The sequence below is a fragment of the Elephas maximus genome, chromosome 12, assembly GCF_024166365.1.
Source record: "Elephas maximus indicus isolate mEleMax1 chromosome 12, mEleMax1 primary haplotype, whole genome shotgun sequence".
In the NCBI taxonomy this organism is placed as follows: Eukaryota; Metazoa; Chordata; class Mammalia; order Proboscidea; family Elephantidae; genus Elephas; species Elephas maximus.
Genome location: NC_064830.1, coordinates 102468520 through 102496494, shown reverse-complemented (window position 1 = coordinate 102496494; position 27975 = coordinate 102468520). Strand labels below are relative to the sequence as shown.

Below are 27975 nucleotides of genomic sequence, written 5' to 3'. Positions count from 1 at the left end.
ATTTTATACTGTATAGCTTGAGGAAGATATTCTGGGCTTGAGAAGTCTATTTTAAGCAGTTGTAGAAAGGACGACCCTAGTTTACTTTCCTTAAAATTCAAACCCCTGGGCATGGGGGTACCCCGAGGACAAGCACAGTGTGCTTTTATTCATCCTGGTATCCTCCGAGCTTAGAACAGTGCCGGGTGTGTGGTCCAGAATCAGTAAATGCTTGTTAAACAGGTAAATGAACTCATCTCGAAGAAGCAGCAGCTTTAATTCACTGTGACTTTGGTTGATCAATTATCTAATCTTTTAAGCCTCAGGTTTTCTTACCAGTAAAATGAATGTAATAACAGTAACTATTTCCTGAGCTTGTGGCCTTGAGTGGACTCAGTCATGCCTGTCAGATACTTAGTCGAGTGCCATTGTAAGCATTCTGTAAATTTTAGCTGCTGTTATTAGTTTTATGAAAATGAATTAAGATCTCTGGGTGGCAGAAACCCTTTGCATAAATTTGACTAATAAACTATAGGTTGGTGGTTTGAACCCACCCATAGGTGCTACTGAAGGGCCTGGCTATCTGCTTCTATAAAGATTACAGCCAAGAAGACCCTATGGAGCAGTTCTTCTCTGTAACCATGGGGTTGCCATGAGTTGGAATCGACTCCACAACAACAGGTTTAGTTTTTGTTTTTCTTTTTTTAAGTGAATTGATTGTATTTTGAAAAAAAAAATCACAAAACCAAGTTTCCAAGGCCTTCACTGTGGTTCCATCGATAGGGTTCATCATGTGTTTTTGGTGGACGTATTGGTCCGTTGGTTGCCTGGGAGACTGCTTTCCAGGGGAGTTTTGGAAGCTTAAGTCAAACTGCTGGTTCATTCCTGGTTGTAAGATCACCATGAGCTTCTCTGGAGATGAGTGGCCAGACTTTGGGGGCTGCAGAGTTGAGTTAATAAATACTGTCACTGGAGTTAATAAACAATGGCATTTAAATAAGGGATATTTGAAATGGAAAATAAAGTAAGCATGCTTAGGGAGACAGCATTAAATAATTAGCTGATCTGGGAGCTAATTGCTTTTGAATTATAACTAAGTATTTAGACATAAAACGTTCTCTGATGAAAACCTGAATTTTCCTGTGTTCAAAGGCAGGGGAAGATCCTTCCACCTGTAAAATTACCCTGACTCTCGATGCCCTTGTGCTAATCTCACATCCCATTTGGTTTACTTAAGACGGAAACATGACCTGTAGATAGAAATTGTTCTATAAAGAGAGACCTTAAATGAGAGACTTATCTTCCAAAGCAAGGATGTCTGGTCTGTAATACTTGGGAAGAAATCAAATAAAAGAAAACAGTAGCTTTGGAAATTGCTTCCTGTAGAAGAAAGAAGAGGCTTTCTTTCTTCACCCAGGAAGGGATCTCCCTGCCTTGGAGAGTGCAGATTCTAGATGATAGATTCAGGGTGTTAGGAAAAGCCACATGTTAAAATTTAAATTTAAAAATTATGTACCTGAGTTATAGATTTGCGTGGACTGTAAGGGCCTAACGGAGCCTTGGAAGTTATCCCTTAAGGTGTCAAAACGACTTTGCTTGTTAATGAGGGCTTCGTTCATTGCAAAGGTCCAAACGCCCTCTGAACTTTATTACTTCTTTTTTGACATGTATTTTATTTCTTTCCCTTTGTAATATTACATCTCATTTGAAACCACAGGCCAACATTTTTTCTTACTGTTTGTTGCTGTCAGATTGATTCATGGCGACCCCATGTGTGCAGAGTAGAACCGCTCCATAGAGTTTTCAAAGCTGTGACCGTTAGAAGCAGATCACCAGGCCTGTCTTCCAAGGTGCCTCTGAGTGGGTTCGAACCGCCAGCCTTTTTGGCTAATAGTGGAGGACTTGACTGCCTGAAGAAACAGCATTGCCCTGTTCTGAAGAACAAGATCCCTCAGATGGCCATGTGCAGAGTGACCAGGTACTAGGCTCCTGTGGAATGTGGGACAGGAGTCAGACCCATCACAGTGGAGGCGCTTGCAAAACTGTCTCATTCATCCATTCAGTTAAACAATTACTCATTTATTTCAACAAACATTTATTGAGTATTTAATTTATGCTGGGCACTGTGCTGGATGCTAGGAATTTAATGGTTCAGAAGATGGTCTCTGCCTTGTTGGCATTCTAGTGGGTGGTTAGTATTTTGGGGGTATGACCTGAACTCTGTCATACTTCAAAGGATTTCAAGTCAAATGATTGATTTCAGATAATTCACATGATTTTGTTGTTCGCTTTTTAGTTCAGTACATATATAGAAAATGAAGATATGGCATAGATATTTTAAACAAGGAGGTGTTTTGAAAATCTGCCTCAGGATTGCCAGTTTGTCAGAGATTCACCCCCATCCCCAAAGCCGATAAGGACGGCTGATGGTTGCTAAAATGTGTTTTGACTTACACAGTTTTCCCTGTAAAGAAAGACATAATTTTATCATCTAATGGCATTTAAATTAAACGTGTGCATGTCTGTGTGTGAGAACTTATTAGAAGGGTTGGAAAAGTTCCTTATTTCAGAAAGCAAATAGTGGAACGGAGTTAGGGAGTAGAGTTCAGTTCTGTTGCATGGGTTAAGGATTTTGGCATTTTGAAACTGCTGATGTAAATGAAATGTGGGGTTTTTTTTTTTTTCTCTTAATGAAAATCTGAGGATTTTCTAAACATATATCAGAATTGACAGATGAGTGACTCTGGTACAGTGGCCTAGGAAATAGCATGGTAGTGGACACACTGACCTGAGAGCCTTACTTAGGGCCTTGAACAGGGACTCCATTTTCATTCCCTTGTATAGCTTAAAAGATCCACCCCGCCGAGGTAGATACAAACGTGAGTTATAGACTTAAAAGTGAGATATTGTAGACAGTCTACGTTCAGTGAATACTGTATGTTGGCATTTATCCTAGATGGTAAATTATATTTTCTAATAAATGAAAATTTTACTTAGATGTTCTAAATGATTGAAATGATATTTTGTCTCTATGTTTTATCAGAATTATTCTCCTTGCCTTATTGTTTGTTTCTTGCTCACCACAAAATCTGTACTGTGTGCTTGTTACGTAGCTAGTACCATGGGAAGCCCAGGTCTAAAGAGGTGGAAGACAGGGTTTCTCCCTTCATGGTAGCTTGACTTAGCTACTGGTGACAAAGCCACCTGTTTTAAAAGTAATTGAGTACTAAACTACATGATTCTTATGCCAAATAGGATTAAAAAAAGGGAATAGATGGCTGATAGCTAGACTAGTGATTCCCAGATCTATTAAACTATTTATTTAAATGTGGGTACTAAAAAAAATTTTTTTTTTACCAACATAAAATGGCCAACTTTATATTTTGCCGAGTCATTTTTAAAACTATCACCATCTTTTATCACCTCACTTCATTAAAGAAAGAATCTTTTCACATGAAAAAAGTAGGAAAGGCATAACCTCAGAACGAAGGACAGTTGTTTGAAATTAATTCATTCCATTTTACGAATGCCCTCCTACATTGTCCTTCTTTTTCTCTTTTTGGCACCGGTAAAAATGTTACCAGAGTGACGTTGAAGGGACACTGGCTGAGGGAGAAGGCTTCCCTGAAAAAGTGGGCCTTCCCTGGACCTTGAAAGTGAGACAGTGAAGGGAAAAGGATCGTCAAATGGGTTGTATAGAAGGGTTAATGAACCCAACCATATTTTGAGAAGCGGTGTGAAATAAAAATGATACTAAAAACCAAAACCAAACCAGTTGCCGTCCAGTTGATTCCAACTCACAGCGACCCTATAGTAAAAAAGGGAATGGAAAACCTTAAAACCCAGGGAGAAAATCAGATGGGCAGTAAAATCCTATAGCCGTCATAGTGTTTTGAAATTTGTTCTTGTTGTTGGGTGCCGTTGAGTCGATTCCAAGCCATAGTGACCCTATGTGACAGAGTAGAACTGTCCCATAGGCTTTCCTAGGCTGTAATTTTTAATCTTTATAGAAGCAGATCACTAGGTCTTTCTCCCACGGAGCCGCTGGGTGGGATTGAACCACCAACCTTTTGGTTAGCAGCTGAGCTCTTAACTGTTGGCCACCATGGCTTCTTTTTTGAGACAAAGAACATGAAAATGGCATTTCAAAACATACATACAAGAATTGGGGAGGCTTGACTCAGGGAGGGTGCAGCTGTTCTTAGATTAAGTGGTGAGAAGGTGAAGACAGGAGGGTGAGTGACAAATTCAGAGACACCGAGAAGAAAGAAATGATAGGGCCTGGAGACACATTTACATATCAGATAAAAGGAAAATGGAGGAATACAAGCCAACAGCCCACATTTCTAGTTTTAGAGAAAAATAGTGAGAGCACTGACACAAATCAGGAAATTTCTGAAGTTGGTATAACAAAGTACTAAATTTGTGTTGTAGTTTATCCTGGGAGTAGGTGAAACCACAAATAGTATTTTTGTGACGCTATGCTTTTGTCTAGGAGCCCTGTGGCTCAGTGGTTAAGTACTTGCTGCTAACCAAAAGGTCAGCGGTTCAAACCCATCAGCCACCCTGCAGAAGAAAGATGTGGCAGTTCTGCTGTGTGCTACAGGGTTGCTATGGGTCAGAATCGACTTGATGACAATGGGCTTGGTTTTTGTTTATGCTTTTGTCGGGGACCTGATGAAGAATGTACCTCACGTTAATAAAGCAGTTTCTTTCCTTCCGTGTATTTTCAGATGCTTAGTGAGTAAAATGTAATTTGTTTTTACCATAGCCCCAACGTTAGGATGCAATAGTATGTGATTAAGAAATTATGGTATGTAAAAGACATGATTTGTCCAAGATCTAGGAGCACTTTAGAGTTGGCGTTAAGCAACCATGCAGTAGTCTACACTGAAAAATAAGCTTAGTTTTCGTCGGAGTAGTACCTATGCTACATTGGCATTCAACATACTATCTGCTCCATGAAGGGGAGGACAATGCCTCTTTTGTTCATTGTTGTTTTGTTCATTGTTGAGCCTCACTTATAATTTGTGCCTAATACTTATTTGTGTGAAAATGAGTGGCAGATCCAGATAGAGTAGGATTTTATGCTGGGCAGTCAATGACCTTTTATTATTCTAGTTCCTGGAGTAGACAAGGGAATTCTGTCTTAAGGTTACAAAATTAGCTTAGTAAGAGAGATGATATGACATTACCAAACTAGATTCAGCATGACCTTAAAGGATCCGTCCACACAATTGAGGCAAAATATTTTTTTGTGGTAATGCCACTGAGACCATCTCCATTTTATGATGTAACGGAATTCCACTAGAAAGAGCCCTAAATGAAAACATCACGAGCCTTGTAAATATGAACAAAGATAAATCTTTTTGAGCTGTGTGACCAGAATTAGCCCAGTTAGGAGCAATGCAGCACCACTACTCAGAAAACTAAGGCCCAGGAGTGGTGGATAATCTTTGAGGCTAGTGAGGTGAGGTAGGTAGGGGTTAAGAGCATCGAAGGTCTAGAGTTTCGCAGTGGGAAGTCATTGTAGAATTTTAAGAAAAGAAGGAGGTATGATATGATTTAAGTGTTGAAAAGATCACTTTGTGATAGCTGAGATGAGAGATGTAGGAGCTTGGACCAGGGTGAAGATGGTGAGAAGTCAACAATTTTGAGAGAGGTTGAGAGGTAAAAGGATAACATCTAGGTTAGGTGTCTGGCTTATGCAGTTGGGGAGTGTTGGTGGTGTTCTCTGAAGTAATGAATCCTGGAAGAGGACCAGGTTTTCAGGCAGGGTGTGAAGATCATGACTTTGGGTTTTGGTCATTTTGAGTTTGAAATGAAGAAGCCATTAACACATTCAAAGCTTGAGAAAGAAAAGGGAAGTTGAAGGAAACAAAGACTCACAGGCCTATTTATGGAGGGTTCACAAAGTTGATTGACTTAAAATTAATGTAAGAAAATCAATTGGTTTCCTTTGTCCAAATAATTAGAAACTATAATGAAAGGAAAGATTCCATTCACAATAGTAACAACAAAACACTTAGGAGTAAACTCAATAAAAAATGTACAAAACTTTTATAAAGTACTTTGAAACTTCAGTTAAGGGTGTTAAAGAAGAACTTAATAAATGGAGAAATATACTACATTCAAGATTTAATGTTGTAAGGAAATGAATTCTCAAAAATATAGTTATTTTTATGAATTTGCTCAAAATGATTCAATGGGAAAATGATTTCAGGAGGAAAAATAAGCATGTGAGATGAGCCAGGAAAATGCTGGACTGAGAGTAATGATGAGGTTTAGGGGCATGCATGCATTTTCTATTTACATATTTCCTTATTTTTTACAAGTATGTATTACTTTTGTAATTAGAGAAACAACAGATGAAATAGCAGCAGGAGCTGGAATAAATTAATGATATCCCCCCCCCCCCAAAAAAAGACTAAGGCAGGTTTATATATAGGAGCCCTCGTGGTGCAGTGGTTAAGCGCTCGGCTGCTAAATGAAAGGTCGGTGGTTCGAACCCACCAGCCACTCTGTGGGAGGAAAGACCTGGCAATACACTCCCATAAAGACTGCAGCCTGGGAAACCTATGGGGCAGCTCTGCTCTGCCATATAGGGTCGCTATGAGTTGGAATGAATCAACTCAATAGCATACAACAATAACAGATTTATATATACTTTTTATTGGAAAGGAAAGGTATAAAGATTACACTGAGGAAGAAACGTTACTACTACCTTGACAGAAGTAATAAGGATTATCAGGAAGTATTGTGAACAACTGTATGCCAGCACATTGATAACTTAGGTGAAGTAGATAAATTTCTAAAAAGACATAAACTACCAACACTGACTCATGAAGGAATAGAAAACCTGACTAGACCTAAAATAAGTAGAGACATTAAGTTAGTCATTTAAAACACCCCACAAGGAAAAGTCTAAGACCAGCTGAATTCACTGGTGGTTTCTTCCAAATATAAAAAAAGAATTTATCCTAACTCTTCACAAATTCTTCTAAATAACAAACAAACAAAAAAATAGAACAAGAAAGAACACTTTCCAACTTATTCTGTGAGGCCAGTACTACCCTTGATACCAAAACCAGACAAACACACAAGAAAAGAAAACATCAGACCAATATCCTTTATGAATATAGACACAAAATTCCTCAACAAAATACTAGCAAATAAAATCCAGTGACATATAAAAAGGATTATATACCATGAGCAAGTATAATTTATTCCAGGAATACAAGGTTGGTTTAATAGCTAAAGATCAAGTAATGTAACGCACCATGTCAAATCATCATCTCAATAGATGCAGAAAAAACATTTGACAAAATCCGACACCCATCATGATAAAAACACTCAACAAACTACAGTTGGAGGAAACTTCTTTAACTGGATAAAAGGCATCTGTGAAAAACTTGCAGATAATGTCATACTTAATGGTTGAAAGACTGAACACTTTCTCTCTGAGGTCAGGAACAAGACAAAGTGTCCACCACTTCTCTTCAACATTGTACTGGAGGTACCTGGGCAATTACGCAAGAAAAAAAAGGACACCCAGATTGGAAAGGAAGAAGTAAAACCATCTCTATTTGCAGATGTCATGATCTTACATATAGCAAATCTAAAGGAATCCAACGTATGTGAGATGAAGTCTAGCCATCCTTGCTTATAACGAGCATTCTGGCTGTATTTCTTCCAAGACAGATTTGTTTGTTCTTCTGACAGTCCATGGTATATTCAGTATTCTTCACCAACACCATAATTCAAAGGCACCGATTCTTCTTCAGTCTTCCTTATTCAATGTCCAGCTTTCACATGCATATGAGACGATTAAAAACACCATGGCTTGGTTCCGGAGCACCTGAATCCTTAAAATGACATTTTTGCTTTTTAACACTTTAAAGAGGTCTTTTGCAGCAGATATGCCCAGTGCAATGCCTTGTTTGATTTCTTGTTAATTTGCTTCCATGGGCGTGATTGTGGATCCAAGTAAAATGAAATCCTTTACAACTTCAATATTTTCTCCATTTCTCATGATGTTGCTTGTTGGTCCAGTTGTGAGGATTTTTGTTTACTTTATATTGAGGTGTCATCCATACTGAAGGCTGTAGTCTTTGATCTTCATTATTAGTGCTTCAAGTCCTCTTCACTTTCAGCAAGCAAGGTGATGTCGCCTGCATATTGTAGGTTGTTAATGAGTCTTGCTCCAAACCTGATGCTTCATTCTTCTTCATATAGTCCAGCTTCTCAAACTATTTGCTCAGCATACAGATTGAATAGGTATGGTGAAAGGATACAACCCTGATGCACACCTTTCCTGACTGTAAACCTTGCAGTATCCCCTTGTTCTGTCTGAACAACTGCCTCTTGGTCTACATACAGGTTCCTCCTGAGCACAATTAAGTGTTCTGGAATTCTCATTCTTCGCAATGTTATCCATAATTTGTTATGATCCACACAGTTGAATGCCTTTTCATAGCCAATAAAACACAGGTAAACATCCTTCTGGTAGTCTCTGATTTCAGCCAGGATCCATCTGACATTGGCAATGATATCCCTGGTTCCACGTCCTCTTCTGAATTGGGCCTGAATTTCAGGCAGTTCCCTGCCGATATACTGCTGCAGCCTCTTTTGAATGATCTTCAGCAAAATTTAATTTGGATGTGATATATTAATGATATTGTTCGATAATTTTTGCATTTGGTTGATCACCTGTCTTGGGAATAGGCATAAATCGGTTGGCCAGGTAACTGTCTTCCATATTTCTTGGCATGGACAAGTGAGTACTTCCAGTGTTGCATCCATTTGTTGAAACATCTCAATTGATATTCCGTCAATTCCTGCAGCCTTGTTTTTCGCCAATGCCTTCAGTGCCGCTTGGACTTCTTCCTTCACAGTACCATCGGTTCCTGCTCGTATGCTACTTCTTGAAATGGTTGAACATCGACCAATTCTTTTTGGTACAGTGACTGTGTGTATTCCTTCCATCATCTTTTGATGCCTTCTGCGTTGTTTAATATTTTCCCCATAGAATCCTTCACTATTGCAGCTTGAGGCTTGAATTTTTTCTTCATTTCCTTCAGCTTGAGAAATGCCAAGCGTGTTATTCCCTTTTGGTTTTCTATCTCCAGCTCTTTGCACATGTCATTATAATACTTTGTCTTCTTGAGCTGCCCTTTGAAATCTTCTTTTCAGTTCTTTTACTTCATCATTTCTTCCTTTTGCTTTAGCTACTCGACGTTCAAGAGCAAGTTTCAGAGTCTTCTGACATCTATTTTGGTCTTTTCTTTCTTTCCTCTTTTTAATGACCTGTTGCTTTCTTCATGTACGATGTCCTTGATGTCATTCCACAACTCATCTGATCTTTGGTCATTAGTGTTCAACACATCAAATCTATTCTTGAGATGGTGTCTAAATTCAGGTGGGATATACTCAAGGTTGTACTTTGTCTCTCGTGGTCTTGTTCTAATTTTCTTCAGTTTCAGCTTGAACTTGCATATGAGCAATTGATGGTCTGTTCCACAGTCGGCCCCTTCTGGCCTTGTTCTCACTGATGATATTGAGCTTTCCATCGTCTCTTTCCACATATGTAGTCCTAGACAACCACTAATCTACTTTCTGTCTCTATAGATTTGCCTATTCTGGACATTTCGTATAAACAAAATCATATAATATGTGGTCTTTTGTGACGAGCTTCTTTCACTTAGCATAGTGTTTCTAAGGTTCATCCATGTCGTGTCATGAATCAGTATTTCATCCCCTTTTTATGACTGAATAATATTCCACTGTATGGATGCACCACATTTTGTTTCTACAGTCATTAGCAAATGAACATTTGGGTGGTTTCCATTTTTTGGCTATTATGAATAATGTTATGAATATTTGTGTACAAGATTTAGTGTGGACCTATGTTTTCATTTCTCTTGGATATATATTAAATGAATAATTTCTTTTATAAGGATCAGCACAAAGCTGGTTCCTATGAGGCAGAGGTTAAAGATATTGCAAATGTCCAACTTTTCCAAGCCGCTGTACCACTCCATCATTTCTAATGTCAACTGCTCCCTCTCCTCTCAATACTCTCCCTCTCGTGTTTGGGTTCCCTAATTTGCTTCAGCATCTCACAGAACTTGCCAACAGTATAAAGGCTGGCAAGTCCCAAATTTGTGAGTCAGGCATAGGCTTACCCCTGGCCCTCAGTCTGTGCCCAAAGGCACTCAGCTTTCTAGCTCCACAGGCGGGAAAGCCCACTCTTCTGTCTCCTGTGGGTCTCTCCTTTCTTGGTGGTGGTGTACTCTTCTTTCTGCTCTGGAGTTGGCTCTCTTTTAAGGCAAAACTGACCAATTCCCTTGGTGGGCCACAATTATCTTATTTGCACAGCCTCACCCAATCACCTGGGTGGCAGTTACAAGACTGTGGAAAGAAAGGCCATGCTAAGCAATTCATCACACCACATGTATCTCAAAGCAGAATTGTTGGGTCATGAGGGAACTCTATGTTTAACACTTTGAGGAACCACCAGACTGTTTTCCAAAGTGGCTGTACCATTTTACTTTTCCACCAGCAGTGTATGAGGGTTCCAGTTTTTCCACATCCTCACCAATACTTGTTATTGCCTATTTTTATTTTACCCAATTTTTTTTAGTGGTATCCGGCTGCGGTTGTGATTTGCATTTCCCTGATGGCTAATGATGTCTAGCATCTTTTCATGTGCTTATTGACCACTGGTATACTTCTTTGAAGAAATGTCTATTTACTTCCTTAGCCCATTTTTTAATTGACTTGCCTTTTTATTATTGAGTTGTAAGTCTTTTATATAGTCTAGATACAAGTCTCTTATCAGATATATGGTTTGCAAATATTTTCTCCCATTTTGTGGGTTGTCTTTTATTTTCTTTAATTTTTATTGTGCTTTAAGTGAAAGCTTACAAATCAAGTCAGCCTCTCATACAAAAATTTATATACACCTTGTTATATACTCCTAGTTCCTCTCCCCCCAATGAGACAGCATACTCCTTCTCTCCACCCTGTATTCCCTGTGTCCATTCAGCCAGCTCTGTCCCCCTCTGCTTTCTCATCTCCCCTCCAGACAGGAGCTGCCCACATAGTCTCATGTGTCTACTTGATCCAAGAAGCTCACTCCTCACCAGTATCATTTTCTATCTTATAGTCCAGTCCAATCTCTGTCTGAAGAGTTGGCTTTGGAAATGGTTCCTGTCTTGGGCTAACAGAAGGTCTGGGGATCATGACCTCCAGGGTTCTTCTAGTCTCAGTCAGACCATTAAGTCTGGTCTTTTTACGAGAATTTGAGGTCTGCATCCCACTGCTCTCCTGCTCCTTCAGGGATTCTCTGTTGTGTTCCCTGTCAGGGCAGTCATGGATTGTAGCTGGGCACCATCTAATTCTTCCAGTCTCAGGCTGATGTAGTCTGTGATTTATGTGGCTCTTTCTGTGGCTTGGGCTCATAATTACCTTGTGTCTTTGGTTTTCTTCATTCTCCTTTGCTCCAGGTGGGTTGAGACCAATTGATGCATCTTAGATGGCCGCTTTCTAGCATTTAAGACCCCAGACACAACTCTCCAAAGTGGGATGCAGAATGTTTTCTTAATACATTTTATTATGCCAATTGACCTAGATGTCCCCTGAAACTATGGCTCCCAAACCCTCGCCCCTGCTACGCTGACCTTCGAAGCATTCGGCTTATTCAGGAAACTTCTTTGCTTTTGGTTTAGTCCAGTTGTGCTGACCTCTCCTGTATTGTGTGTTGTCTTTCCCTTCACCTAAAATAGTTCTTGTCTACTTCTAATTAGTGAATACGCCCTCTCTCCCTTCCTCCCTCATAACAAAGAATATTTTGTTCTGTTTAAACTATTTCTTGAGTTCTTATAATAGTGGTCTCATACAATATTTGTCCTTAACTGACTAATTTCATGCCTTTCAGATTCCTCCATGTTATGAAATGTTTCACGGATTCATCATTGTTCTTTATTGATCGGTAGTATTCCATTGTGTGAATATACCTTAATTTATTTATCCATTCATCCATTGATGGGCTCCTTGGTTGCTTCCATCTTTTTGCTATTGTAAACAGTGCTGCAGTGAACATGGGTGTGCATATATCTGTTCGTGTAAAGGCCCTTATTTTTCTAGGATATATTCCAAGGAGTGGGATTGCTGGATTGTATGGTAGTTCTATTTCTAGCTTTTTGAGGAAGCGCCAAATCAATTTCCAAAGTGATTGTACCATTTTACATTCCCACCAGCAGTGTGTAAGTGTTCCAGTCTCTCCACAATCTCTCCAGCATTTATTAGTTTGTGTTTTTTGGATTAATGCCAGCCTTGTTGGAAAAAAAAAATTTTTTTTTCTATTTTTTTGTTGGAGTGAGATGAAATCTCCTTGTAATTTTGATTTGCATTTCTCTAATGGCTAATGATTGTGAGCATTTCCTCAGGTATCTGTTAGCCACCTGAATGTCTTCTTTAGTGAAGTGCCTGTTCATATCCTTTGCCCATTTTTAAATTGGATTATTTGTCTTTTTGTTGTTGAGTTTTTGCAGCATCACGTAGATTGTAGAGATCAGGAGCTGATCGGAAATGTCATAGCTAAAAACTTTTTCCCAGTCTGTAGGTAATCGTTTTACTCTTTTGGTGAAGTCTTTGGATGAGCATAGGTGTTTGATTTTTAGGAGCTCCCAGTTATCTAGTTCCTCTTCTGGTGTTTGTGCATTGTTAGTAATGTTTTGTACACGGTTTGTGCCATGTATTAGGGCTCCTAGCATTGTCCCTATTTTTTCTTCCATGGTCTTTATCGTTTTAGATTTTATATTTGGGTCTTTGATCCATTTGAGTTAGTTTTTGTGCATGGTGTGAGGTATGGGTTCTGTTTCATTTTTTTCAGATGGATATCCAGTTATGTCAGCACCATTTGTTAGAGACTGTCTTTTCCCCGTTTAGCTGACTTTGGGCGTTTGTCAAATATCAGCTGCTCATATGTGGATGGATTTATGTCTGGGTTCCCAATTCTGTTCCATTGGTGTATGTATCTGTTGTTGTACCAGTACCAGGCTGTTTTGATTACTGTGGCGGTATAATAGTTTCTAAAATCAGGCCTCCCACTTTGTCCTTCTTTTTCAGTAATGCTTTACTTATCCAGGGCCTCTTTACCTTCCATATGAAGATGGTGATTTGTTTCTCCATCTCATTAAAAAATGTCACTGGAATTTGGATCAGAATTGCATTGTATCTATAAATCACTTTTGGTAGAATAGACATTTTTACAACATTGAGTCTTCTATTCATGAGCGAGGTATGTTTTTCCAGTATGTAGGTCTCTTTTGGTTTCTTGCAGTAGTGTCTTGTTTCTTTGTATAGGTCTTTTATGTCTCTGGTAAGATTTATTCCTAAGTATTTTATCTTCTCGGGAGCTACTATAAATGGTATTGATTGGTGGTTTTCTCTTCGTTGCTCTCTTTATTGGTGTAGTGATTTTTGTCTGTTTATCTTGTGTCTTGATACACTTCTGAACTCTTCTATTAGTTTCAGTAGTTTTCTTGAGGATTCTTCAGGGTGTTCTGTGTATAAGATCATGTCATCTGCAAATAGAGATACTTTTACTTCTTCCTTACCAATCTGGATGCACTTTATTTCTTTATCTAGCCTAATTGCTCTGGCTAGGACCTCCAGCACAATGTTGAATGAGAGTGGTGATAAAGGGCATCCTTGTCTGGTTCCCATTCTCAAGTGGAATGCTTTCAAACTCTCTCCATTTTGGATGATGTTGGCTGTTGGCTTTGTATAAATGCCCTTTAATATGTTGAGGAATTTTCCTTTTATTCCTATTTTGCTAAGAGTTTTTATTATGAATGGGTGTTGAATTTTGTCAAATGCCTTTTCTTCATCAATTGATGAGATCATGTGGTTTTTGTCTTTTGTTTTATTTATATGATGGATTACATTAATTGTTTTTCCAATGTTGAACCATCCCTGCACACCTGGTATGATGAATCCCACTTGGTCATGGTGAATTATTTTTTTGATATTTTATTGAATTCTATTGGCTAGAAATTTGTTGAGGATTTTTGCTTCTAAGTTCATGAGGGATATAGGTCTGTAATTTTCTTTTTTTGTCGTGTCTTAACCTGGTTTTGGTATCAGGGATATGCTGGCTTCACAGAATGAGTTTGGAAGTATTCCATCCTTTTCTATGCTCTGAAATACCTTTTAGTAGTAGTGGTGTTAACTCTTTTCTGAAAGTTTGGTAGAACTTTCCAGTGAAGCTCTCTGGGCCAGTTTTATTTTCTTGATGGGGTCTATTCAAGCACAGAACTTTTAATTTTTTATGAAATCCAATTTACCTATTTTTTCTTTGGTCGTTTGTGCTTTTGGTGTCTTATCTAAGAAGACTTTGCCTGACTCAAGGTCATAAAGATGTACTCCTATAATTGCCTGTAAAAGTTTCATAGTTTTTGCTCTTACTTTAGGTCCAGGGTCTTTTTTTTAAGGTAATTTTTGTGTATGGTGTGAAAAGGGGTCTGATTTTACTCTGTTGCAGTAGGCAGTTGTACCAATTGTATCAGCACCATTTGTTGAAAAGACTATTCCGTTTGCCCCATTGAATTTCAACTTGGCGTTCTTGTCAAAAACAATTCAACGTGAGAGTAAACGTTAGAGTTTACGTCTGGGCTCTCCATTCTGTTCTACTGATGCGTGTGTCTATCCTCATGACAGAACCACACTATCTTGGTGACTATAGACTTGTCGTAAGCTTTGAAATCAGGAAGTGTGAGTCCTGTTCTTCTTTTTCAAGATTATTTAGGCTATTCTGGGTCCTTTGAATTTCTGCAAAAAAACCAGCTAGGGTTTTGATAGAGATTACGTTAAATCTGTAGATCAGTTTAAGGAGCGCTGCCATCTTAACAATATTAAGCATTCCAATTCATAAATTTTTTCATCTCTTTGTCGTCTCTAGTTTATTTCAACATTGTTTCATAGTTTTCAGAGTATGAGTTTTGTACTTCTTCGTTAAATTTATTCCTAAGTATTTTATTCTTTTTGATGCTGTTGTAAATGGTATTGCTTTAATTTCCTTTTCGAATTGTTCATTTCTAGAATACAGAAATACAGTTGATCTTTACATATTTATCATGTATCTGGAAGAATTTGTCTTTTATCTCTATTACTTCTTCTGTAGGTTCCTTTGTTGTTGTCATCAAATCGGTTCCAACTCACAGTGACCATATGTATAAGAGAACGAAACACTGCCTGGTCCTGTGTCATCTTCACAATTGTTGTCATCCTTGAGCCCATTGTTGCAGCCACTGTGTCAGTACATTTCACTGAGGGTCTTCCTCTTTTTCTCTGACCCTCTACTCTACCAAGCATGATGTCCTTCTCCAGGGACTGGTCTCTCCTGATAACATGTCCAAAGTATTGAAGGATTTTACAGAGAAAATACTAAATGATGCAGGAAGCATCAAAAGAAGATGGAAGGAATACACAGAGTTACTGTACCGAAAAGAATTGGTCGACATTCAGACATTTCAGGGAGTAGCATATGATCAAGAACCCATGGTACTGAAGGAAGAAGTCCAAGCTGCACTGAAAGCACTGGTGAGAAACAAGCCTCCAGGAATTGATGGGATACCAATTGAGATGTTTCAACAAACAAATGCAGCACTGGAAGTGCTCACTTGTCTACACCAAAAAATTTGGAAAACAGCCACCTGACCAACCAAATGGAAGTGACTCATATTTGTACCCATTCCAAAAAAAAGGTGATCCAACCGAATGTGGAAATTATCAAACAATATCATTAATATCAGAGCAAAACTTTGCTGAAGATCATTCAAAAGCAGCTGGAGCAGAACATTGACAGAGAGCTGCCAGAAATTCAAACTGGATTCAGAAGAAGATGTGGAATGAGGGCGGTCATTGCTGATGCCAGATGGATCTTGGCTGAACAGAACAAGGGGATATGGCATGGTTTAAAGTCAGGAAAGATGTGCATCATGGTTGTATCCTTTTACCATACTTATTCAATCTTTATGCTGAGCAAAGAATCCAAGAAGCTGGACTATATGAAGAAGATTAAGCATCAGGATTGGAGGAAGACATTAACAACCTCTGTTATGCAGATGACTCAGCCTTGCTTGCTGAAACCAATAAGAAACATCGTAATAAGCGGAGAAAATATTGAAGCTGCCGAGAATTTCATTTTACTTGGATTGACAATCTGTGCCCATGGAAGCAGCAGTCAAGAAATCAAATGACATACTGCAAAAGACCTCTTTAAAGTGTTAAAAAGCGGAGATGTCAATTTGAGAATTAAGGTGCACCTGACCCTAGCCATGATATTTTCATTTGCCTCATATGCATGCGAAAGCTGGACAATGAATAAGGAAGACCTAAGAAGAATTTGATGCCTTTGAATTATGGTGTTGATGGAGAATATTGAATGTACCATGGACTGCCAGAAGAACGAACAAATCTGTCGTGGAAGAAGTACAGCCAGAATGTTCCTTGGAACCGAGGAGGCAAGACTTCATCTCCTATACTTTGGACACGTTATTAGGTAAAACCAATCCCTGGAGAAGGACATCATGTTTGGTAAAGTTGAGGGTGTGCGTAAAAGAGGAAGACCCTCAACAAGATGGATTGACACAGTGCCTGCAATGATGGGCTCAAACATAGCAATTATTCAGATGGTGGCATAGGACTAGGCAGAATTTCTTTCTGTTGTATGTAGGATCACTATGAGTTGGAACTGACTCGATGGCACCCAACAACAACAATATGCAGCACAAGAGTTTATTGCTAAATCTATCCTTATGTGTTAGAGTAACGCTTTAAGATTAAACAAAAATATTTAGTGTTTGTTATAGCTGATCCTCAATTTGAGGAGAAAACATTTTTTAATTACTTCTCAGTTTTTTAACGTGGTACTAAATTTGAAAGACAAGTCATTCGCAAAGGTAATTTTAGAATTTTTTTTTTTTTTCCCATTGCAAATATAGACTAGCTGTGGTGGAAATCTTGTCCATGAATGCTAACCGTAGTATTTTTTGTTTGTTTTTTAGTATTATGTGCCAAGAATCTTGCAAAGAAAGACTTCTTCAGTAAGTAAACATCCATTTTTTGCCATCTTCCAATATTATTATTCTTCACTTATTTATGAAATTTGAAACTTTTTAAGAAACACTGGGTGTATTCTCGTTAGCGTCCTGCACTTACTGACTGGAAATCCATGGTCTGACGAACGTCATTTCCCAGAGGCACAGAACTTTTATAAATCATACAAGAAAAATTGTCCCCTGGTCCCCATGCTGTTCCCACCCAGTTCTCTGCTGTCTACCATCAGTGTGTGCTTTCTGCTGGCCTGTGGTCCCCAGGCTGTCCACACCCAGTTCTCTGCTGTCCACCATCAGTGTGTGCTTTCTGCTGGCCCGTGGTCCCCAGGCTGTCCACACCCAGTTCTCTCTTGTCTACCATCAGTGTGTGCTTTCTGCTGGCCTGTGGTCCCCAGGCTGTCCACACCCAGTTCTCTCCTGTCCACCATCAGTGCGTGCTTTCTGCTGGCCCTTGGTCCCCAGGCTGTCCACACCCAGTTCTCTCATGTCCACCATCAGTGGTGTGTGCTTTCTGCTGGCCTGTGGTCCCCAGGCTGTCCACACCCAGTTCTCTCCTGTCCACCATCAGTGTGTGCTTTCTGCTGGCCGTGGTCCCCAGGCTGTCCATACCCAGTTCTCTCCTGTCCACTATCAGTGCGTGCTTTCTGCTGGATAAAGTGTTCCTCAGCTCATATCCAGATGGGACTTTTTTATTCCTAGGAAATAACTGGGTTTCAGTAAAATTGTTAATCAGATTACATAAGTCACATTTAAATAGTCCCGTAATTAAAGGAATTGTAAAAATAAATGAGAATCCTTTTCTGAAGGAGAGAATCACCCATTAACTTAAGAAATTCACCCACTCGTAAGCAAGTGCTTACCCTTCAGTTCTTCATACACTTTCTGGTCCTCACAGGAACGCTGCTCACTGCTTAAGTGGTAGTAGCCACATTTTTATACCGGAGGAAACTTAGGTGGAAAGGCTTTATCCGAGTAGCTAGGATGCTCTGAGCACTGGCTCATCAAGGTATACCTCCAGTACCTTCCATCTTGCCACCTCCCTGATCTAGGAAGCCTGTTTGCTTCATACACTGGTATTGAGGAACTCACCTAAGGCTTGGCAAATATTTGCTTCCATAGATAAAACAGACAAAGATCAGTAAGCAAGACTTCTGGATATATATTTTTCGTAGGAAGTATTGTAGTTGTTAGCTGCGATCAGCTCAGGCCCCCGGCTCATGGCGATCCCACGCACAAGGGATTGAAGTGCTGCCCCGCCCTGCACCGTCTATGTGATTGGCTGCAGCTCAGACCCTTGTGCTCCTCCATAGCGTTTTCATTGGCTGGTTTTTGGAAGTAGACCTCCAGGCCTTTCCTAGCCTGGCTGAAGAGACTTAGAAAGTAGGAAAATATAATTAATTACAGCCATCCTTTCCTCCATTTAATTAGCTTCACTTAGTGATTATCAAAAATGGAAATTTGAATTTAAGCCTACTTTTACAGTTTTGTTTTCCTTCCATACCGTCTAAAAAATCTAGGGGTGATGTCATACTGAACTGCCTTTTCTAGGAAGCTAAATAGAAGTAATATTTTCACTGATCAAAACTAGAGAATAAAATGTACAAGTATAATCTTTCTTCTCATCAAACGAGATGAGCCTGGAGCTCCCTTTAGCCTGAAAGACTGTTGCGTGTTTCTCCGGTGGAGCTGTGGTCTCAGCCAGCTATGACTGTCTCCCCTCTGCTCTAGGACTTCCTGACCCTTTTGCAAAGATTGTCGTTGACGGCTCTGGGCAGTGCCACTCAACTGACACTGTGAAAAACACTTTGGACCCAAAGTGGAACCAGCACTATGATCTGTGAGTTGAACATTCTGTAAGTCCTTTGGGGGAGCGGCAGGAAAGTAGGCATCTGGCTTTGAAGAGAACCATTTAAGAGGGAAAAAAAGGATCACCGACTTTCTCTCGATTAAGGAAAAGTGAATGATTAAATGAAGACATATTGTCTCATCTTAGAGTTCATATACTTTTGGAAGTTCTTGCATTTCACATTTTCATAGTTTTCTTTTTATAGATTTTTATGTTTTGCTCCTGTAGCTGTGACTCTCAACTTTTTCGATCTCCTGGCCACTGTAGCAGGAAAGGCGGCTGTGGTTCTTGCTCCGTAATGCTCATGTTTTTCAGTAAAATCCTAAACCTAGTTGTAGAATTTTTACCCAAGAAAATGCATTATTTTGACTGCATATTTCTGTTGATTAAAAAAAAAAAAAAATTCTTTGTAGCACAAATGTATTTTCTGCAGGTAGAAATAGAGTTTTGCATGACTGAATGTATATAAGCCCACAAACCATCAATTTCTTGTGCTCACTCATAAAATGGATTGCCCTTTGAAAACCACTATTTTTCTTTTAATCACTATTGTATATACACCCATGTTTTCCTGCCCCTCCTACAAAATTTTGATCAAATAATGCTGAATGATTCTTGTTCTTTATTAATGCAAATTCTACTGTGTTTGGGCAGAATTTTTAACTGTTGGATTCTAAAATTCAGTTTCAGTTATACTGACCTAGCAGAAGTGACTTGGAAAGGGGTTGTCAGTGCCTGCACTAAAGCTCCCCTCTGTGGTCCACATGCACTGAGCATAAATGGGGTCGGTGTTCTGGTGTTCTCTTGTGTACTTCGGATGTATGGATGGATTTATAAGTAGTACAGTGGTTTATTAAGTCTAACTGGCGGGAACTTACGAATCATGTCACCGTCTTACGGAACCATTAACAGCCAGTAAACCTCCGTCTGCTGTAAGAGTTTTATTTTCCTGTGGCTCTCTGCGTTTGTTCCTTACACGGCCGACTGTAGCCCTTCTTCCCAGCCCGTTGAAGTTAGGAGACCCGTATTTATTGTGTGCCTGGGATGTGTGGAGTAGAAAGCCAGCAGTATTTCAAAAGGATTCCTCTGTGCTAAATGTCAGCCAGATAGAATAAGACAGTAATTCAGAAATAAATGAGTCGGCCTGTTCCTTTCAGATACGTTGGGAAAACGGATTCCATAACCCTCAGCGTGTGGAACCACAAGAAGATCCACAAGAAGCAGGGAGCCGGCTTCCTCGGCTGCGTGCGGCTGCTGTCCAATGCCATTAGCAGATTGAAAGATACCGGATGTAAGAACCACAGGCTTCCCTGCCTCTTCACGCGACTGAAGGCGGCGCAGGAGGCACCCTTGTTTTTTGAATGCTGAATACAGAATTCCTGCCTTCCTCTCTAGTTAACATTTCCCTGGGTTAAGTTTTGAATTGTTTGTTTGCAGACCAGCGTTTGGATCTATGCAAACTAAATCCCTCAGATACTGATGCAGTTCGTGGCCAAATAGTGGGTAAGAACCTTCTCTTCTGTATAAGGAGATGCTTTTACGGAACTTGACGTCCGACTTCCCGTCGCTGAGAGAGCACCCTAGGCAGGCACTGACGAGGGTGACACACTTGGAAGGGCAGGCCCACCCGCGGGGCCTGTCTCCTTAGCGCTCGAACCTTTCATCTGGTGCGGCTTTGGTTATTTTATCTAATTCCCTTCGTCCCATCATTTAAAGTTGAGTTAACATGATTAAGGTGCTAAAAGAGTTAGGGCTATAATTGTACATGTCATTTGAACCATCGCATTAATAGACAATTAATTGATCACTGTGTCATCAAGTGTAGTTAGTAAGAATGGTGGCCACATGTACAAGAGTTGGGAAATAGTTTCTTCTGGAAGGCCCATCGTATATGTAAAAGGCAAAGATGATTTTTGAAGAATTCCATAGACTAGGGATTACAGAATCAGAAGATCGCATTGTTTAGAATAAAAAAAAAAAAGTGCTGTTGTTACAGTGTTAACTAGAGGCATTCCACTGGAAATGAAGTATCTGTTAGGTAGCTCCTATTATCCACCCCATTTTTATTAGCATTTTAGAGTAACTCGAATGTTGACTGTATGCCTTGCAAGGAATCGAAGAACACATAGTCTCTCAGCAGCATCCCAGAGCAACTTTATGACTACAGATCCTATTGGTATTATCTTACGTAGACTTGACCCAAGATAAACAAACAGTGGGTGTACATCCTGAAAACTCTCATAATGAACACCTTCTCAACCTGACGCTTTCCTGTTTGTGATTTCTTCTTCTCTTTGTTTGTGTAGGGACGTGCCAGGGGAACTGTAACTGGAAACAACTTTTAAGTATCTGTGTTGTTCAGAATAGGGATAGAGAGTACCTGTGTACACACAGACCCTGGCAGACTTTGTAGGCGCTGACAGTGCTCACTGTGTCCTTGTTAAACACAACTCAAAATCTTTAAAAATAAGGTCACTGAGAGGGAGTGAATGTTGAGCTCTGTGATTTTTACGGGTAGCGTGAGAAATACAGCCCCCCCCCCCATTTACAAGGAATTGTCTGGGGGGGGGTTATGTGGTGGTATGCAGCTGCTGGACTAAAACGCCTCATGCTTGCAAGTATAGGCATACGTGTGTGCATGTGTGTGTACGTGTGCCTCATTGTTTTTCATAATATCGTACAAAAATTATCAATTTGCAATGGCTCCCTGTATCGCAATTGTATAAAATACCGCAGTGTTTTAACGTAAGGCTTTCTGTTCTGTTGTAGTCAGTTTACAGACGCGAGACAGAATCGGCACGGGAGGGTCTGTGGTGGACCGCAGAGGGCTCTTAGAGAATGAAGGGTACGTATCTCCGTGGCGCTGTGTGTGGGGCTCTCGGCTGAGTGCAGGACAGCGTCCCCCCTGCCTGACTTCACTGTGCCCAGTGCATGAGGGGCACTAGAGGACTTTGGGATAAAACTCCGACTCGGTTTACTCGTTTATAAAGGAAGCTATGAAGACTCCTGGGGGTGCGCCACAACATCTGAGGGTCCGGTTAGAAGAGATGGGAGAGTTTGACCATCAGGAAGAATTGTAACTGCAAGGAATTGAAACACATCAGATATATTCAAAATCCATGAGTTCAGAATGACACGTAGGGGGAGAAAACCCCAAAATGCTAACAAAACAAAACACACTCATTGGTCACTTCTACGGGATGCTGTGGTGCAGTGGTTAAGTGTCTGGCAGCTAACCAAAAGTTCGGCAGTTTGAATTCACCAGCTGCTCCTTGGAAACCCTACGGTAGGGCAGCTATACTCTGCCGTATGGGGTCGCTATGAGTCGGAATCAACTTGACAACCATGGGGTTTTTTTGGAGAGAGCTTGTTATTCCGAAAACTGTTAAATAAAGGGAAAGAAGCAAGCATTTAACACGTCTTTCCTGTGGGAAGGGAGCCCTGGTGGCACAGTGGTTAAACGTTTGCTCAGCTGCTAAGGTCAGAGGTTCAAACCCACCAGCCACGCCATGAAAGAAAAATACGGTAGTCTGCTTCCATAAGTGTCTTGGTCATCTAATGCTGCTGTAACGGAAATACCACAAGTGGATGGCTTTAACAAAGAGAAGTTTATTTCCTCACAGTAAAGTAGGCTAAAAGTCCAAATTCAGGGTGTCAGCTCCAGGGGAAGGCTTTCTGTCTCTGTCAGCCTTGTCAGTCTTCCCCTAGACTGGGAGCTTCTCAGTGCAGGGACCCCGGTTCTAAAGGATGCACTCTGTTCCTGGCACTGCTTTCTTGGTGGTGTGACGTCCCCCTGTCTCTCTGCTTGCTTCTATCCTTTATATCTCAAGAGATTGCCTCAAGACAGAATCTAATCCTGTAGGTGGAGTCCTGCCTCACTAAGACAACTGTGGCCCATCCTCCCTCATTAACATCATAGAGGCAGGATTTACAACACATAGAAAAATCACACAATACTGGGAATCATGGCCCAGCCCAATTGATAACACACATTTTTGGGGGAACATAATTCAGTCCATGACCATAAGATGTATGGCCTTGGAAACCCTATGGGGCAGTTCTCCTCAGTCCTGCAGGTTTGCTCGGAGTCAGAATTGAGTCGACGACGGCAGTGGGTTTGCTTTTGGTTTGGGTTCCTGTGGGAATGTTCAGTGATGAGAGAAAATTTCGATAGAAGGAAGGATAAAATGAGATTCGCGACCTCTAATAGATCTGGGCAACAACCGTTAATAGTTGCTAACATCAGAAGAGGGAAATGATCCAACATTAAGATTGTAAAAATGGCATGGAGGCCGTGTCTGACCTCCTCTAACTTCACAAGGGGGAAGGAGAATCAAGATCAGCAGCCCAAGGCTGATTCCTGTGAGGCAGAGGTCAGACATGCCTCCTCTCTCTGCTATCTTTATGAATTCTGACACCAACCGTCTCTCTCACTCTCTTCTTCTCTGCTGAGTTCGAGAATTCATTGCCATGGCCACACAGAACTCAGAGACCATGCTCAAGATTATTGGATTTCTTAGCGAAGTAACAGGTTACAATTTAGGCTCAGGAACACTCAGGATACAGTTCTTCTATCAGGGCAGCCTCTTCCCAGCCGTTCTCACAGGCACACCTCTCTCTGGCCCTAGGCCTCTGCTCTACTCCAGCAAGTGTTACCAAGCTCTTTTAGCTCTTGTAAGTGTCCAGAGGCACCCCGCTCCACCAGTAAGTTTCAGCCCAAAGGCACTCAGCTGTAGCTCTGTGGGTCAGCAAACCTAGCTCCACCGAGTGCCCAGAAGGATCCTACTGCTCCAGCAAGCCTCTTGCCCAAAGGCACTTGACTTTCTTGCTCTGTGGGCCAGGAAGCCCACTGTGCTGTCGTCTGTCAGTCTCTCCTGCCACATCTCACTGTCTTCAGTGCTACAGCTCTCTCTCTCTGTCTCCTGGATCCAAGAGCTTCTCAGCACAGGGATCCCGGGTCCAGAGGATGTGTGCTCTGCTTCTGGCTGTTCTTCCTTGGTGGTGGTGGTGGGACCCTCTCTTTCCCACTTCCGAGATGGCTCATTCAAGCCCAGCGGGATGGCAAAACTGACCGATCCCCTTGGTGGGCCACAATTAACCTATTTGCACGGTCCCACCCAATTACTTGGTGGGTATTACAAGACCATGGTGAGAAAAGCCACACAAAGTGATCCATCACACCACAAATAACTTCTCAGTGGAAGTATAAAATGTCCTGTCTGAAATAGTCTTGCCAAAAAATGGAATGTGCATCAGTCAGTCCTCTCAGTCCAACAGGGAACAGAGGAACGCGTTCCACAGCCCCGAGGGAGTGTGGGAGCAACATCGAGAATGAGGGAGTTTTGGGGCTCGGACAACCCAGCGTCTCATAGGAAAAAAGAAAAGAGGGGATGAGAATAAGTTAATATTAAAAGAGACTTAAGAGACATATCCGCTAAATGCAGCATGTGGCCCTCCTTTGGATCCTGCCTTATGAGACGGTTGGAGAAATTTGAACGCTGACTGGAATTTGATATTAAAAAATATTCATTTTTTTTGGTTGTGATAATGAAAACATTCCTGTGTTTGAGAGGTCTGTTCTGGAATATTTAAGGATGAAATGATAAATGTTGGGATTGGCTTCAAAAGAATCCAGTGGCGGGGATTCATCCCACCATTTTCTCAGTGGTGTGTGTCTTGGACATTTTTCAATATAAAAAATTTTTAAAAACTACTTGCTAATACGGGAAAATAGCAAATTGTTTTCAAAATTGTTCAGAGGGCTGCGTATTTATGTTAAAAAGTACTTAAAGGTATTGCTGTATTTTATGTAACCAGGAATTCTGTTACAGAGTAAGTATGGAGAGTGGAGTATTTAGATTTGATTTTAAATCAAGAAAAAAGAAATCTTATCTCATGAGCTCCTCATGCTGCCGGATTGGTTTTTCTTAGTCATTCAGCTCTCCCCAAGGGTGGACTCCTACAGTGACCTCGGTGATACTTTAAACGTGGTTCCTTTGGTTGCTTGTCCTTCTTGAGTCTGTCAGTCTTTGTATTTTAATGGGACAAGATGAATTTTACGAAACTAGGTACTTGGACACTCTAAATGACTGAAGGAAAGCAAAATAAATGCAGGTGACAGCATCACATTTAATTTTAAGATGCTAACGTGGTGACTTTTAAGGCTGAATTCCCACCCGAATCGCATCCTTTCTCTCTCTTCCAGAACGGTGTATGAAGACTCCGGGCCTGGGAGGCCACTTAGCTGCTTCCTGGAGGAGCCAGCCCCTTACACAGACAGCACGGGTGCTGCTGCTGGGGGAGGCACCTGCAGGTTTGCGGAGTCCCCAAGTCACGATCAGAGACTTCAGGTGCAGCGACTCCGGAATCCTGAGGTGCGAGGGGCCCTGCAGACGCCACAGAACCGCCCGCATGGCCACCAGTCCCCCGAGCTGCCTGAGGGCTATGGTGAGAACTCTCCCCCAGTGACCATTTCTTCAGAAACTTGTGTGTGCCTTGCCTGCTGAGGGCTGTGGTCTTGTGTCATGTCGAGGCAAGAGACTGGAAAAAGATGGTGACAAATCTTGCTGATCGTGAACTGTCAGCAATTGCACCAATCTCCTGGTTCAGAAACTGTGTGAAAATGTCAGTTAAATTAACACCACAGACAATCAGATGCTGGGACTAGGCGAGGTCTTTGTGGTGCTCTGTGGTTTGAGAGTGGAAAGGACAGCATGGGGTCAGAGTGAAATGATATCTGACACCACAGAGAGAAGCACCAAAATGAAGAAGGAATGAAATGAAGAAGGAACGTACCTTAGCTGTGGCAGGCAGTACCAGAAGTCACAGCATACAGCCATAACAGAGGTCACAGGTCAGCACTGAGGGCTGGATGCACACAGAGCAGGCTCACCCAGGGACCAGCTAACAAGGAGAGTCATCTCTCCAGGTGTTCCGGAGAAAGCAAGACAAGCCCAGATGTTTACGTAGGGGCTGGTGGCTTGAAGTCAGGCAGAGTTAGCCACCGCCCTTTCAGGTCCTTTTCTCTGTGCTTTTAGAAAATATTGACAGGAAGCTTAGACTCTTGGCAAAGATAACTGGCAGGTTGGTTGAAAACTCCTCCCTGAATTGGACTAATGGTATCCCCCAATTTTTTGTGCAGAACAAAGAACCACAGTCCAGGGGCAAGTTTACTTTTTGCACACACAGACGGGCGTGAGCACGTGGCATGACCCCAGGATACCCAGGTAGGCATTCTAGGTTGTTTATGCGTCACGCTCTCTAGCCCTTGCCTGGATCTCCCAGGTATGGGCGGTCTAGCCTGTGAGGTTTGAAAATGTAAACTTTGAAGAGTGGCAGCAGGCCAAGGGCTTCTGTACCTTGGGTCTTCCCTGCAGGCCCATGTGTGTGTCTCCAAGCCCAGCGCTGCCGCCCCTTCCAGATCTACCCTGGTCACAGTAGCAGCTGCCGAGACACCGAGTGGTCATTTAGAAAGCCATCAGGTGTCTTGAAATCAGATTATATCACCAAAAAGACCTCTACCCCTAGGTTACGTTGAATGGACTCTATAAAGTTGATCTTACTTGAAAAGCCAGTACACCTTTAGAGATGTGTCGCTCTCATTTTAAACTAAAAATATTGATGTATGAAACCACGTGGTGTTTGGGATTTGCTTCAAATAAATTGGAGTGGGGAGTTGCTAATTGTTGAAGTTAGTTACGTGGGGATTCATTATCTTCCCTACTTTTTATATGCTTAGAATTTTCTGTAATAAAAAGTTTTAAAGAGCACATAAAGACATAAGGACTGCCCACACCTTCCTCCCTTCCACTTTACTATTCCTTTTGTCTCCATCCCTCGGGGGGCAGCTCCTGGGGGAGATGACACTTTTCTATATGAATTCCTTCTCCAAGGCCATACGCGGAGCCCAGGACAGAGAGACCCTCCACCGCACCCCTCCCTGTGACAGAATTAAGTTTGCTTTGCTTTTCTTAACTCATTTATTTTATGTTATTTTTTGAGAATAGCATTACTACCTAGTAACATGTATAGTAATGCTCATTTCCTTTTTTACTCATCATTTGTTTCCTCTGAGCATAAGCCTCCTGTCTTTCGTTTTCCCCATCTAGGTTGACTTTACCATTCAATACCTATAATTTGAATGGTGATGTTACCTGTGAGTGACTGAGGTATCTCTCATGTGCCCACTGTACCAAGTGCCAGGGCTTTGCGCTCATTAGAAACTGTCGTGGTCAGTCACGTGAGCTCCCATAGGTGTGGGCTGTATTGAAATAGTCAAGAAATCAGGATTAGAAACACTCACTTAACAAAAGGCCAGTGCTGAAGTGAGAACACCTCTGCCCGATGCAGCCGTCTAGAACTGTGCACGTCTGAACCATGTGACTAGGCCCTGTTAACTTTACAACACTGCCACCACCTGGGAGCTTTTCAATGGAGAAACCTTTCTGGCCTTGGGTGTTGAATCTGTCTTGTGAATTCCAGTAGTCTTCTGACAGCATTCAGATACTTCTACTGTTTTTGTCCTCTTTACTATAAGAAATGACATTCCCTGGCAGACCCCGTTCCCTATCATGGTCAGGAGCAAAGAAAGGCCCATGTTTGTCTGTCGGAGTCGGCTCTTGCCGGCAGCACGGTGGGGTGGGCCCAGTGGAGGTCTGGCGTAAGTAGCACCGTGGTTGCCCATCCCAGCAGAACTGGACCACAGACGCCTTCATAAGGAGCCTGTGGCTGCCTGTGGGGAAGTTTTGCTCTTTTCCTCTGTGCTCAGGTGGACCAACCTCTCCGTGTCTTCCATTCTGGTAGAGACCTTAACAGTGTGAATTGTGATGAACTTGGACCACTGCCACCTGGCTGGGAAGTCAGAAGTACCGTTTCTGGGAGGATATATTTTGTAGATCATAATAACCGGACAACCCAGTTTACAGACCCAAGGTTACACCACATCATGAAGTAAGATTTTTTTTTTTTAAACTCTCTGTTGGCCTCATATGTGTACAGTTTAATGCTTAGGACTAATATTTTCTTAGT

The 27975-nt window shown here is 41.3% G+C and overlaps 1 protein-coding gene across 2 annotated transcripts in view; it reads left to right on the top strand.

Annotated features, from left to right (window-relative positions):
* SMURF1 (SMAD specific E3 ubiquitin protein ligase 1) overlaps positions 1–27975 on the top strand; it is a 125601-nt gene that overhangs the window by 76888 nt on the left and 20738 nt on the right. For both annotated transcript variants that reach the window (XM_049905155.1, XM_049905154.1), the window contains exons 2-9: positions 17052–17090; positions 18831–18939; positions 20106–20239; positions 20386–20451; positions 21718–21793; positions 25154–25395; positions 26090–26174; positions 27751–27897. In XM_049905155.1, coding sequence (XP_049761112.1) covers positions 17052–17090; positions 18831–18939; positions 20106–20239; positions 20386–20451; positions 21718–21793; positions 25154–25395; positions 26090–26174; positions 27751–27897 — 898 coding nt within the window. The remainder of the gene's footprint in view (positions 1–17051; positions 17091–18830; positions 18940–20105; positions 20240–20385; positions 20452–21717; positions 21794–25153; positions 25396–26089; positions 26175–27750; positions 27898–27975) is intronic.